The sequence below is a fragment of the Podarcis liolepis genome (genome assembly GCF_965112155.1).
Source record: "Podarcis liolepis genome assembly, chromosome: 15".
NCBI classification, from domain to species: Eukaryota; Metazoa; Chordata; class Lepidosauria; order Squamata; family Lacertidae; genus Podarcis; species Podarcis liolepis.
This window is the reverse complement of record NC_139566.1, coordinates 1,551,757-1,566,713: the sequence shown is the minus strand read 5'-3', so window position 1 is coordinate 1,566,713 and position 14,957 is coordinate 1,551,757. Positions and strand designations below refer to the sequence as shown.

Here is a 14,957-nt window from a genome sequence, read left to right as displayed (position 1 = left end):
GCATATCCCCTGGGACAGCAGTAGGAACACCACCACCCCAAATAATAACATCTTGCAGAGAGTTTAATGGTAGACATCAAGTCATCTGCTCTGTGATTCTTATTCAGCGGAATTTGAATGATCACTCACCCAGCTGATTCAAGGGCAAACAATACAGAATAAAGAATAGGTGGTCATTCAGAGCTATGTCTATAGGCCCAGCTCTGAGTGACTCTTAGATATTAATAACATCCCTTAGTCTTTGATTGTTATTTTGCATGGGACCAGTAGACCGCCCCAAGGATAGGGGGAAGAAGTACAAATAATGGTGATTAATTTGATAATTGCAGGCCTGTTAAGAACTTAATCTGATTCATTGTTTCTCTGCAATATTGCAAAAGAAAATATGTTTTTCACATCTCAGCTGAACTCTTCTCTGGACAATCCTCAGTGGAAGGAAGTTTTAACTTGTTATAGTTACAAATGTGTTCACAACTGAGGTCTTAAAATGAAAAACAGCACAGGCATGTAACTGGTTTGAACTATATTTAATCACTGAGGTGGAGTCAACTTTTGCAGAAGTTCCAAATGGACCCTCATTTTGAAAACTTGAATGTTTTAGAATTCAAATGAAAAACCACATTTGGTCCTTCTTTGTGGTGTCACTGCACCTGGGGGGAGACAGCCAATAGGGCTTCTTGTGCCACCATGCCCACTGATAAGATGTCTGGCACATGGGCTCTGTCTGGATGAAGTGGGCAAGGCCTGGAAACAGACCAAAGGGGGGAATCTTCCTCTATGGCCCACCCGGCAGATGTATTTCACTTTTAAAATTAATTACCTGCCTTTCACCATGACATTACAGCAAGTTGCAACATATAGAAAATAAAATTTTAAAATAGATACAAAAGAGTAGAATTTCAACATCTCCAGTTTGTCCTTCTGTCTCCAGCTGATCCAGCCTTTCACGGATAACACATGCTTTGAATATGAACAGGGAAATGCTTCCCTTAAAAAAACCCTGGAGATGTTAGGACTATATTTCATAGTAATCATGTTTGGTGCTCCTTGTTGTGGTCTTCACTGCAAAAGAGAGAGAACCCTGAAGATACTGCGAGTCATTAGGAGAAATCGAGAAGTCAAAGCTGATTTCATGGAAAGCTGTTGTGATCCAGACTTTTGCCCCTATTTCCTTCTCACACACACTGCGTATTGAGCAGGATACAATGATTTCCATTACATTGGTTACATAGCAAACAAATATCCCGACATGTCTCCAGAGGAGGAAAGGTTCACTTGGGCTGATTGGGTTTTAAAAATGATTCAAATTACTTTCTTTCAATGTTTTGGATAAGGCAATGCAAATCCCTCTGCTGTGGGTCAGGCCTTAAGCAACTCAGGACTGTGACACATGTCTCAAACTTCACTGTACACTGTTTCACTTGTACACTGACATCAGCAGAAGTCACGTAAATCTTTTTCCAAAGTACAAAACTTAAACAGACTGGCAAATACTCAGCTTTTCTCCACACAAGCTATTATAGCAACAATTATGGATTATTTTTTTCTGGAAGTGCAATAAGTATTCAGTTGCTTCTGTTGATTAAAAAAATAAGGTTTTGATCCAGACAGTTTTAGTGGTTTAGCCTATTTCACTCGAAGATAAGTACTATTATGAGTCTAAATCCAGCCTAGTATCTCACAAATATTTTCTTTTGTCTGGATATTGAGAAGTCAATTAAACATAAATATTGTACATCAGTGAGACTATTCTATGTTTCATTTCTTTCAAACAGTCTATTCTAAATATAACTAAGTCTAGATCCAAACCGCAGTTCACATTGCATTTTATCTTAACTAAATAAATAATAAAGAATGCAACAGTAACATAGGTCTCAGTCGAATAAATTACAGCACAATTTAGCTCATGTGTATTATTTTTCTTTATTAGATTCCTAGACTACCCTTCATCCGAAGATCACAGGGCAGTTTACAGTATAAAAACATAAAAATACATACCATAATAACAAAACCAATACACTCCCCCACAGTACAAAAGGCCACAGGAATAATTAGTTATTTCTCTTTTTCCCTGGCTTAATTCCTGTCACTTACACATTGCTAATTTAAAGTGGACCAGGGCCAAATAATTGAGAATATTTCATTGTTTTGTTCTTCTTAGCTGTTCCTTGTTGTTCAGGTCAGGTCAGAATGATATAGAGCTTTGGAGAAAAGATACAAACCAGTAACCCAGCACTGGAGGCCAAGATGGAGAAAATCTCCACGGCAACCATATATTTCCCCCTTGTGCTGAGATAGGTTGGGACAAAGGTCAACCAAACACTGCAAAAGACCAACATACTGAAGGTGATAAACTTGGCCTCATTAAAACTACCAGGCAACTTACGGGCTAGGAAAGCAACACAGAAGCTGACAGTGGCAAGCAAACCCATGAAGCCCAAGACGCAGTAAAACAAGGCGACTGAGCCCTCATTGCATTCTAGTATAATTTCTTTAACAACTGAGTGCATGTTGAAATCTGGGAATGGGGTAGAGGTTGAGAGCCACACCGTACAAATAGTGGTTTGAATCAGAGAGGAGCCAAGAACAATGGAAACCGCCAGTCTCTTCCCCAACCATTTCCTCATTTGGGATCCAGGCATGGTGGCCATGAAAGCTAGAACTACAATGGTGGTTTTGGCCAGAACACAAGACACAGCTGCCGTGAAGATAATGCCAAAAGCAGTCTGTCGAAGGAGACATGTCAGCGCTTTTGGTTGGCCAATGAACAGCAAAGCACAAAGGAAGGCAAGAAGGAGGAACATGAGGAGTGTGTAGGTGAGATTCCGGTTGTTGGCTTTGACAATGGGAGTGCCCTGGTGCTTAACTAAGATGCCAAGCACTAAAGCTGTAATGAATGAAAAGGAAAGAGCCAATATTGCCAGAGTCATCCCCAAAGCTTCTTCGTAAGACAGGAAACTAATGACTTTTGGAATGCATGAATCCTGGGCATTATTTGGATACTGATCCTTTGGACATTGCAAACAGTCATCCATGTCTGGAAAAGAAAACATAAGGTTTGAAATATGGAAGCCCTGTTACCAGCGGAATAATCAAGAATAAAGGAATAATAATAATCACTAGTTGGGGTAGCCAATATTAATTTTACAAAACCTAGAAAGATGTGTTCTTGGTAGATGTATGACAAACATATCTCTGTCTTTCTTATGTAATTTTATATTCAGGATACTGTACTCAGAGATAGTAGGTATGGAACCTAGTTGTGGATTCCACTCAGAAGTGGATACTATCCCTAGAAATTTCATCCAGTTCTGTAAAAGAAAGGGGGGAGAGCATTCCATAGATGGGGAGCCACTACAGATGTTACCACCCTCCAGACCTCTCGAGGAGGCGGCACATGAAGGAGGGCCTCGGAAGATGATCTCAGGGTCCAGGTAGGTTCATATGGGAAGAGGCGGTCCTTGAGGTACTGCGGTCCTGAGCAGTTTAAGGCTTCAGAGGTCAAAACCAGCACTTTGAATTGGGCCCGGAAACTCATAGGTTGGACCAGGACTGGTGTAATATGTTCAAACCGTCTTGTTCCCTTGAGCAACTTGGCTGCTGAATTCTGCACTAGCTGAAGTTTCTGAAACATCTTCAGAGGCAGCCCTAAGTATAACACATTGCAGTAATCTAACCTAGAGGTTACCAGAGCATAGACAACAGTAGTTAGGCTATCCCTGTCCAGATAGGGGCATAGCTGGGCCACAAGACGAAGCTGGGTCACTTTGCACTACCCATGCAAAGTAAAATTAAATAACACAGCATGTGCAAAGAGATAGTTAAACATCTTGAGATTAAGTCATATGTGAAAGTTTTCCATTATACTACTTACCCTTCTGGTTTGAGATCTTCCCTTCTGGACAGGGAAGGCAATCATAGCAGCAGAATGGCTCCCCTTCCTTCTTGGTTTGACTATAACCCAAATGGCAATTGTCATTACAAAGAGAAAGGGGCAGTGCCTGGACATAAAATCATAGAAACATATATGCTATAAACATGGTGTCCCCAGACTGACTCCAACATCTGCATCCCTTAGGACAGGTGTGGGGGACCTTCAGGTCTTGGCAATGCTTGCTTGGAATATGGGAGTTGCAGTTCAGAAAAAGAACTGGAGGTCTGAAGGTTCCTCACTCTTGCCTTCTGGGAAGGGCCATAACTCAACAGTAGAATATCTGCTTTGCATGCAGAAGCTCCTGGGTTCAATCCCAGGCATCTTCTGTTAGGGTTCAGAAAGACCTTGGTCTTGAACCCCAGAGACCAGTTGCTAGTCAGTGTCAACTATACTGAGCTAGATGGGTCAGTTGTCTGATTGGAAGCTTCCCGTGTTGTTATGTATATTGAATGGAATGTAAGAAAAGCAGTGTCTAGAAACATCTCATCATATCATGATTACCATTAAACTTATTTATTTCATTTATCACTTTGATGCAAAACAACCTGAAGGCATCTTACAATATCCAGAATAAAGTAAAAATGCAAGAATAGCACAAGAGAGTAAAAACACAATGAACAACAAAGCACTAAATAGCATCATGCCTTGTTCTCATAGAGTTGTATGCCTTATGTGGTCCATGCAGTTAGGACAACTGTATGAGCAGGGTCTTCACTGCACCAAGTCCCTATAAATAGATAAAGGTAAAGGTAAAGGTACCCCTGCCCATATGGGCCAGTCTTGCCAGACTCTAGGGTTGTGCGCTCATCTCACTCTATAGGCCAGGAGCCAGCGCTGTCCGCTTGCCTGCCCAGTGATACACTGTAGAAACTTCCATGCTTACTTAAGAAGAGTTTGACTTCTTCAACCCCAGCCTGGTGGAACACTCTGTCACAAGAGATCAGGGCCCTGCGGGATTTGACATCTTTCCACAGGACCTGCAAGACGGAGTTGTTCTGCCAGGCCTTTGGTCAGGGCTCAGCCTGACTCCCCTTTTCTTTTTGTATAAGAACTAATATGAAAGAGGCCTCTCACCATTCTCACTGGCCCATATAAGAACAGCGTAAACAGCTGGGCCTGATGAACATTTACTGTTCCCAACCCTAACCCTGCGGAAAGCCATCTAATTAGATTCTAAAGTGATTTTGACCTGTTTTTAGGAGGTAATTTAATTATTGTTTGATTTTATACTTATGTTATACATCTGATGTTAGCTGCCCTGAGCCCGACTTTGGCTGGGGAGGGCAAGATATAAATAAAAGTTGTTGTTATTCAGGCCTTAAGGTCCTGAAAATTATAGACTGGTTACCATAACTTCTGTCTTGGGAAGACTTGTAGAAAGTATGATCATTCAGCCAGTCATAATTTTATTTGTACGCTTCTCTTCTACAAAAACAATCAGGCTCCAAGTGTCTTACAACAAAGAAAACAGGAAGACATCTCAAAATGAACCAAGTCCAAAAGTTTACTCATGGCTTTTCTAAAGTCATAGAATTTTAGTGGCTTCAATTATTCCTTCTTCTTAACTGCTCCTTGTTATTCAACTCAGGCCTCAGTATAATAATATAACATTTTGGGGGAAATATGCAGCCAAGAATCCCAAAGCTGGAGGCCAAGATGGAGAAGATCTTGACAGCCACCATGTATTTTCCTTTGGTGCTCAAGTACGTTGGGACAAAGGAAAGCCAAACGCTACAAAAGACCAACATGCTGAAGGTGATGAACTTGGCTTCATTGAAACTGTCAGGCAACTTCCGGGCTAGGAATGCCATGATGAAGCTGAACATGGCCAGGAAGCCCATAAAGCCCAGAGCACAATAGAACATGAAGGACGATCCTTCATTACATTGCAATACAATCTCTTTGATCACTGAATGCATGTCTAAATCTGGGAACGGAGGAGATATTGCCAGCCACACAATGCAAATGGCGACTTGTGTAAGGGAGCAGGAAAGAACAATGGAAATGGACAGTCTTCTTCCTGCCCACATCCTCATCCTGCTCCCTGGTTTGGTGGCCATGAAAGCCAGAACGACAATGATGGTTTTGGCCAACACACAAGAAATTGCCACTGAAAAGATTATGCCAAATGTGGTTTGTTGAAGAAGACAGGTGAGACTTTCAGGCTGGCCAATGAATAGCAAAACACAAAGAAAGGAGAGAAGGAGGGAGAAAAGGAGAAGGTAGGTGAGGCTCCGGTTGTTGGCTTTGACTATGGGAGTGTCCCTGTGCATAATGAAGATTCCCAGCACCAAAGCTGTGATGAAAGACAAGGAAAGAGCAGAACCGGTCAAAGTGATTCCCAAAGGTTCTTCATACGTCAGGAAGGTTATATATTTTGGAATACATGAATCCTGGTCGTCATTTGGAAACTGATCTTCTGGACACTGGAAACAGTTCTCTGTGTCTGGAAAACAAAACATCAGGTCTGAAATAATCAAATCTAAATGTGAGAAAGACCTGGATGAATGTTGTCGGGTTAAAAATGGAAGTATAACTATTTGCAAGATGTTGTTCTCACAGATGAGCAACCCAGCAGCACTGGACGCTGTTTTGTCAATGAATATGTCTTTCCCTACTACTTATTGTTGGGGAGGCGTGGAACAAACGGCTTCTCCTCTTGGTCTGGGGAAGGGCAGCCTTGCCGTCTCCACTGACTGCTGAAGGATCAGCTGCAGGGACCACTGTTAACCCTTTCCCTGACAGCAAGAACATTCTGCACCAACTGTACAAAGGCAGTTGACAGCACCAATTGTCAATTTCTTTTGTACTGCATAGAGGCAAGAAAGCACACTTTGGCCCAATCAATTACATAGATGATTTTGAGCTGCTGGGTCTGGGATGAGTACATGTTGCTTCCTGTTCTTTTGCATTTCACCTCAAGAGGCAAGAGACTGAAAGGTGGTGCATAAGTCTTTAAAATGAATGAATGAGTTTGGTCTGTGTCACTTTGACATTACTTTTTGAAAATTGTGGCATTCCATTGTTGATATTTTATTGTTAGATTGCTTTAAGCTGTTTTACAGGAAGCAATTCATGAATGGAATTTATGTATCATGTGTGGTGTCTTCAAGGTACAAAGATTCAGGATGTGGCAGAGAAATTGCCAGGTCTTATAAAGCCCACTCACCACAACCCTTTCCTTCTTATCCATGTGGGTACTAACCATACTGCCGCAACAACCTTTGATGTATAGCAAGGGGCTGTGTGACTTGGGGCAGGAAGCTGGAGGGCCTTGAGACACAGGTGGCCTTTTCATAACTCCTTCCTGTTGAAGGCCATGGCCCAGGAAGAGAGAGGAAAATACTGGAGGTAAACAACTGGCTGTGCAGGTGGCGTCATCAGGGAGGGTTTGGCTTCTTGGACTGGGCTATGCTGATTACATGTCAGTTTCTCAGACTGCATCTTCATTCATATCAGCAGCTACCACCACTGTAGAATTGTGAACTACTCTTTTGACACAAGGGAAATGACTCTCTCTATATCCTGATGTCAATATCCCTGATAAACTGTGTGCATGATATTTCTTACCCTTCTGGTTTGAGATCTTCCCTTCTGGACATGGAATGCAATCATAGCAGCAAAATGGCTTCCCTTCCTTCTTGGCCTTCTGATATCCCGGGTGACAATTGTCATTGCACACAGAAAGGGGCCGTGCCTGTCCATACATGAAAGAAAAGAATGTTTTAATTTTTGCAAGTTTGTACCTCACTGGTTATTTTGAATCACGGAGGATTTTGTTTCATTTTGCAATCTGGAGCAAGCCTCCCTTTTCTGTACCTGCTGGATTATACCTGAATCAGATAATTTCTTGATCCTCCCTCCCTCCCTCCCTTCCTTCCTTCCTTCCTTCCTTCCTTCCTTCCTTCCTTCTTTCTTTCATCAATTTCTACCTGCTTGACATGCTTGCTTAAAACATTTGACCAAAACAATTCAATCCAAGATTCCCAGAGCAACCTGTGAACCACAGAATGTTTGACTATAGCACAACCTGAATGGCCTTTACCTGATTAAAGCTCTTGGGCCACACAATAGCATTCTCAGAAATGGTGAATGTTTCTTCCCGTGGTGCCCTGGGGTCTATCTTTCCAACGCTGGCTCTCAGAAAGGACTGGTTTGGGAATGTCACCCAGTTGGTGATATCAAATCCCGTTTCTAACTCTCCATTTTTATTGAAGGAAATTGTTTCACCAGAACTGCTATTATATGAGGCTCTTCTCAGAAAATGGTTGAGCTAAATTTTGGAAGGAAATATAAGAACAAGAAGATTTGGGTGTTAAAGGATATGGGTAATGAATCTGTATTTTGGTGGAACCTCAGATATACCAGAGGATGATCGGCAAAGCCTAGCATCATGTTTTCACACTGACCAACCATGGAAATCCTGGGAGGAAAAATATTGTCCTCCGTGTGGTTCTCAACAGTTAGTATTCAGAGGCATACAGACTCCATTTGTGGAGGTAGAACATAGCCTTTATGTCTAGCAGCATCTGGTAGCTCTTGAGTTCAACTTGCTCCTCAGGATTCAACTCATATGAATAAAGCATATTGTGAAGGGGGGATAGACCAGTAACTGTTTTGGAGCTGGCTCTTGAAGGCTGAGGAAAAGAATAAGTAAGGGGAGGGTGTACACATCCATCTCTAGGTCCTACTTAAAAGCATGGGTGCGCTATAAACAATCCCTACATAGGGAAATACAAACTCGGTGATGAGCATGTGCTTTGCATGCAGCGCATCCCAGGTCCAGTCTCTGACATCTCCAGGTAGGTCTGGCAAAGTCCCAAGGAGCTGCCAGCCAGTGTAAACAAGACTGAGCTAGACAGACCGATGGTCTGATTCAATATCATTGGCCTTCCTCTGTTTATTCATGTTTCCTAGATAAACTTAACAAAATGGAATCTATGACAGGACTAAGAGCAAAACTGTGTGATGACACTTGGAGTTGACAGAATATCATAAATTTGGAGGAGGACAGGAAGCCAGGATTAGCCTAAAATCCTTTCTTCCTGTGTGACACTTCTAATGAAAGTTATTACATAGACACACACCCATGCACACACGCTGGCTTCCATTGATATGAAGAAATGATCATATTCCCTCTGAACCACTGCTAAAATCCTAGCAACTATTATTTACAGTTTTTAAAAGAAGCACAAAGCCAAGTGATGCATTCAATTTCTTTAGTGATTTGGCTTTTAGATGTAAAATAGCCTTATAGACAGCTTTGTACAGTGTCTGGATTCCACTTTTTGTTCTCCCAGATATGGTGGTGTTTCCTGCATAAGTTTCCTCAAGACATTACCTTCCACAGCTGTTGACTCAGAAGCTTCATTCTTCCCTCATCCACCAATGCTCTGTGCTTGAACCTCGATGAATGCATGGCATGCAATGCATGTGCCACAGCAAAGACAGCAGTGTAAACACTGTAGCTGTGGCCTGTCATGCTCATTTCAAAAACAGAGGCAGGCAGAGTCTCCAGCTTCTCCTTCCCACTGCAGATCTTACCATCCTGCCTGTTGTCCATAGGTCTTGGGAAAGAACATCCAAATGCTTCTTCCCAAAATACCTTGATAAAGTCATATTCTTTGTCTGAAGTAGGGTTTCTCATCTGGAGAAATTTCTGGAAAGCTGACACTTCCTTTGAGTGGACAGCAAAGACTATTGAACCATGGAATAAGTCTATGTTGCAAGTCCTTTGGAAGGGAACTGATGTGAAATCCATCTGAGTTGTCATAATCCAGACTTTATCTTTGCCTTTTACTGATGTGTCCTCAAGTTGTGAATACTCGTGAAACATTCTCAAAATTATAATGGTATCAATTTCCCCCTGGATGATCACCGCATCAGCAGTGCTTCTCTTGACAATATTGCTTGTTTCCATCCCTTCTGACACTATGACAGCAATGTCATTGGAGTTAGTCATTACTGGGAATCTTTCAATGAAATCGAAGCAAATCCCTCTCTTGACAAACTGGGGAAGTATGTTGCTTACAAATGTCTCTCCATTGGCATCGCTCACAGACAGCACCCCAACCCACGTCCACCTGAAATGCAGCAGTAGTTGGAGAATCCCTTTATACTGATGAGCCACATCTGGGAACATCTGGTGGTAGAAAACGGTCTGGGTTGTCTGCTTGGTCACTGGAGCAGAGCCATATATGAGCTGAAGAAATGAAAGGAGGACAAAAGAGCAGGAAATTTCCAAAATTAAAGGGGGAGGGATAATTCTGTGTTGTTTCATTCTGTTGAAGTTGTATGCCAAACATTAAAGAAGATTTAACCTTGATTAAGAAGTCTGCAGGGACGCGGGTGGCGCTGTGGGTAAAACCTCAGTGCCTAGGACTTGTCGATCGTATGGTCAGCGGTTCGAATCCCCACGGCGGGGTGAGCTCCCGTCTTTCGGTCCCAGCTCCTGCCCACCTAGCAGTTCGAAAGCACCCCTAAGTGCAAGTAGATAAATAGGTACCGCTTTATAGCGGGAAGGTAAACGGCATTTCCGTGTGCTGCGCTGGTGCTGGCTCGCCCAGATGCAGCTTCACCATGCTGGCCACGTGACCCGGAAGTGTCTCCGGACAGCGCTGGCTCCCGGCCTCTAGAGTGAGATGAGCGCACAACCCTAGAGTCGGACACGACTGGCCCGTACGGGCAGGGGTACCTTTACCTTTACCTTTTTAAGAAGTCTGCATTTATTGAATGCTGCTGAGAATTTCATGTGTTTGTGAGGTACAAAGAGGCTGAGCATTCATATACACCAGGATTAGGACACCTCAGACCCCACTTTGGACAGTGTGACCTGCCAATGCTCTCAAGCTAGCCCTGGAACAACCACCCCACTAGCTCTGCTACACACCTTCAACAGAGGTCTGGAAGGAAGATTCAGAGGGGTGCCTGTAAAAAGACTTATCCTACTGTACAAAGGTAACATTTACATTCATTGCGCTACCACTTTTACCTCTCACCTCACCCATCAATTGCAGAGCTCTCAAAAGGTTGCTCAGGAGGGAATGTGGTCCTTGGGCTGGAAAATGTGCCCCATTTCTGCTGTGCTTCCCCAGCTATGCTTAGAGAGAGTAGGGTCAAAAGCAACACTTCATATTAGATCACAAAATAGAACCATATTCATTTAGTCTGACTTGATTTCATTTCCAAGCAAGGAGGAACATGGCCAAGGACTCAGGATATTCGAATACTTTAATTGCTTCTACTTGGTAAAATGAGGGTCATTTTTTTGCAAGCTTGTCTTGTTTAACTATCATTTCTATGCTATAAATGGTTCTAGTTGCTTCTTTTAAAGCCTTCACATACCTGTGGTTTATTTACTTTGGCTTTATTTTATGTCTGGATTTGTCTGACAATGATAAATAAGTGTATATATGCTATGTATAATATCATCAGATCTTGTCTGAAAACATTGCAGTTTGCAGAATCACTTAATTTTTTTTTTAAAAATAATAATAAAACTATTCTTAAAAATTTGTTCTCTCATTCTTGCCTTTACTCTCCCATTCTGAAAAAGTGTTAAAGGATACCTTCCTCAAAAACATCAAACCTTCATTTTCCATGTGAACTTCACCTCCATAATATGAAGGTGTACAAGATAAGCAAAGAGAACTTTGTACTTCTTTGTACATTAACAAACATTGCTGCTTATTGACAGTTTTTCCCTGGAGAAAACCTACAGTTCCTTCCATATACCTCCTCTGAGTTTGAAATATACAAGGCAAAGAGGAAATGTAAGTCCTTAAGACAGGTTTCTTGGGACTGACATATATAGCTAACTTATAAGTTAAGTAGTGGAGCTTTCCCAGGAGGAGTGGACCTCTTCAGACTCAATGTCTGTGAGAACATCAGGCTGATCCTTTCCCCTTTTACACTGAAATATTTAACGCCAACCCCTACAGATGGCTGAACACATTAAAGCACTCTGTATTCTGAAGACAAGGATATATTCAGTACTTAACTTTTCTGAATGTACAAACTGACCTTGGAAACAGCCTAAAAATCTTCAAATCACCAAAACACAAGTGAAGTGAAAATTACTCCCATGCTCTGGTGTACTCCATACCTGTGGGATTTTGTAGATGCACAGGATGTCTTCCATGTGGAGACAAACTTCAGAGGTGGGTCCCCCAATGACAGCTACTGGATTGTTGACATTATCACATTTGTAGTTAGGGATGAATCTGCCCTGGGTGGAGAAGAGCTCCAGTGAGGCTTGATAGGTCCATCTTGGATTGAAATAACTATTGTAGATATGGAAGCCCAGGGTGAGATTAGGCAAAATCTTGGGATTTTCATTGATCTCCTCTACAGCAAATATCAGTGCCATGACATGCTGGTAGATCTGTAGCATGACCCTGAAATGAGAGGATTGGAGGATTCACAAATTGTTTCCATCCCAAGGATGAAGAAATGTTGTCATGCAGAGTTTGCCTTTTGTCATATGGGCTCAGTCACCCAATACTATTTTGAGAGAAGTTGGTAAGTACTAGGATGCAAATTTCTCATTGGAAGTTTTTTCGCATAATTGGGAGATTTGAATTTCTTAGTGTTGGTTTTCAGAATGGCATCCAGGATTTGACATTGTCTCATTTCTAAAAACATATACATGCCGACAAATTGCACCTTATAAAATGAGAGTGAACAAAATCCCTGAACAATCAAAAATAGTTAAAAACGGACCATTTTTATCCATAACTCACCTTCCATTTAAGAACTGTGGTCTAGTTTTGATGGCTACAGTAATGAACTTTGCTCTATCTTATTTCTTTGTAAACCACTTAGAGGGTCTATTCTCTATATATAATTCTTCTGTGATGTTAGGATGGAGGGTGCCATTAAAATCAAAATACAAAATTTAGTTGAGCTTCCCAAGAATAGAGGAAGCTCTGGGGAGATTAATTGGGAATTCATGCCCTTATTTTTATTGGGGGAGGAGTTAAACATCATGAGAGAACATGGGCTAATGTTCTTAGAAAAGAAATTGAGTTTTATGACTCAAGAATTTAACTAGTTTACTAGTAAGGGTAGCATCCACCCTTTTTAAATATTTGTGCTTCCAAATATCAATGATCATTTTGGACTGTGGCAATTTATAATCTGTAGAAGCTGGTTGTTGGATAGCAAACTATTTTTAAGGCAAATTTTAATGTGTTGAATGCAAATTATTTCAATATTTTGTGTCCAAGACAATCAGAGGCAAGTGGAAGGTAAGATCACCAGAGAAGGTCCCTGCAGCACCATTAGTTGAATCACTCCTTTGATGGTAATCCCAGTTTGTAAGGGTTCTAACCTAAGATCCATCTTTTCCAGAGCTCAGTCACATAGTGACCAACCAGATACTCATGGAAGGCCCACAAAACTCCATGGGATTCATAGGACAGACTATTTAATATATCAGGCAAACCAAGCTTTGGAGAGCCATAGTCCCATTTGCAAACTTGAAACACATACCAAACACATAGGGCAACCTATGCTATCAGTTATAATGCAAGACGTCTTTCAAGATTAATTTCAGTGGAGCAAGGGGGGAACCCTGTGGGCACCAGGGAAGATCTCTGGGGGTGCATGCATACCCCACAGGTGCCACATTGGTGATTCGTATAATGGAAAGTTAAAAAATCTTACAAAGTTCCATCAAAGTGGTCCATTGAGGGACATTCTATGAACGTTATTGGTTTGGAAAACATGTACATCATAGACACGATGCCAGCAATGGTGAGGTCTCCTGGATGGTGGAACTTATGAAGAATAGGAAGAGGGTCACTGATGCCGCATTTGACATCTGGAATCTTGCACACTACCTGAGGCAAAAACACTAGTACTAATACTACAGATGCCACTAACTTGCAAGAAAAAAAATCTTCTCCACACCCATTCATACTCACTATCTTCAAGCATGGCTTGAATGGAGACACAGTTGGTCGATGCACAGCTCAAACTGCACAATATAAAGTATCAATGATCAAACTGACAAGAGCCCTGACTGTCTCTAGCCCCAGCATGGAATGATACAAGGTTTATTAATAACATACCTCCTTCTGTGCATGGTTTTGCTGATGATTAGTACTGAAGCACTTGGGACTTTGTGGAAAAGTAGAAGTCATCATGCTTAATTTGATGGTTAGGTAGAACAATAATTGCCTATTTAGAATCACAGATTCTGTGAGACATTGAGGACAACATGTTTATCTGATCTTGGCAGGTCTTCTGTGGTCTTCATCACGTGGACAGCAAGAGAGGCATCAGCTTGTAATAACCAAGAGCAACTGAAAAGCCCCCCAGAAAACAAGTGAGCCTGGAATAAGACTAATCAACCACAAATGACTTGTTTGCAAAGTCTACATAAAAGGTCTCATATTCAGAAGGCTTTTAAAGAAAGAAATACTTTTGGAAATCCAGGGGGAAACTTCAGTGGCCATTGAGTAACCAGTATGGTTAGATAAGAGTTGAACATATTAGCAAGAAACGCACAGGGTTGTATCCAAAGTTAGTAATACTTAGAGCAGACCCATTTACATTAATGGAATAACTAATTTAGGTCCATGAATTCAATGGGTCTACTCTGAGTATGACTAATGTTGGATACAACCCATAGTAGCAGGCACCAGTAACATGTAGTAAATTCACTAGATTTGCAGTCTGGAGAATGATCAAGATGTGCATCGACTGAGCATACCGATAGATCCACTATCCTGCTGAATCATGCAACGAGAGCATTAATATCGAACGTCATGGCTGCTGTCCAGAGAATAGCATGTAGATGCAACATAACTGTCAGCAGAGATAGCCAGTTTTGGATTTAGGAAGACCTTGATCTTTATGCTGTGGCTACTGGCAGGTGATCAAAAGTAGAGGGATTGTGCAACTTCTAAGAAGAAATGAAAACCAATAGAGACAACAGATACACATGTGCAATGGAGCTCACAGACAAATTTCAGTGTGGTGGCTGTAATCTCCAGTCTGCTTGTGATATGGATGTTAA

At 41.6% G+C, this 14,957-nt stretch overlaps 1 protein-coding gene across 1 annotated transcript; it reads right to left on the bottom strand.

The window, feature by feature from the left end:
• Window positions 1–5,478: 5,478 nt before the first annotated feature.
• Window positions 5,479–13,854, bottom strand: LOC310694703 (vomeronasal type-2 receptor 26-like; the record flags this gene model as incomplete). The annotated part of the gene is made up of 6 exons (XM_083478058.1): window positions 5,479–6,380; window positions 7,505–7,631; window positions 7,980–8,207; window positions 9,276–10,136; window positions 12,039–12,330; window positions 13,601–13,854. The coding sequence occupies 6 exons, from the start codon at window positions 13,852–13,854 to the stop codon at window positions 5,479–5,481; spliced, it is 2,664 nt and encodes an 887-aa protein (XP_083334184.1).
• Window positions 13,855–14,957: the final 1,103 nt, after the last annotated feature.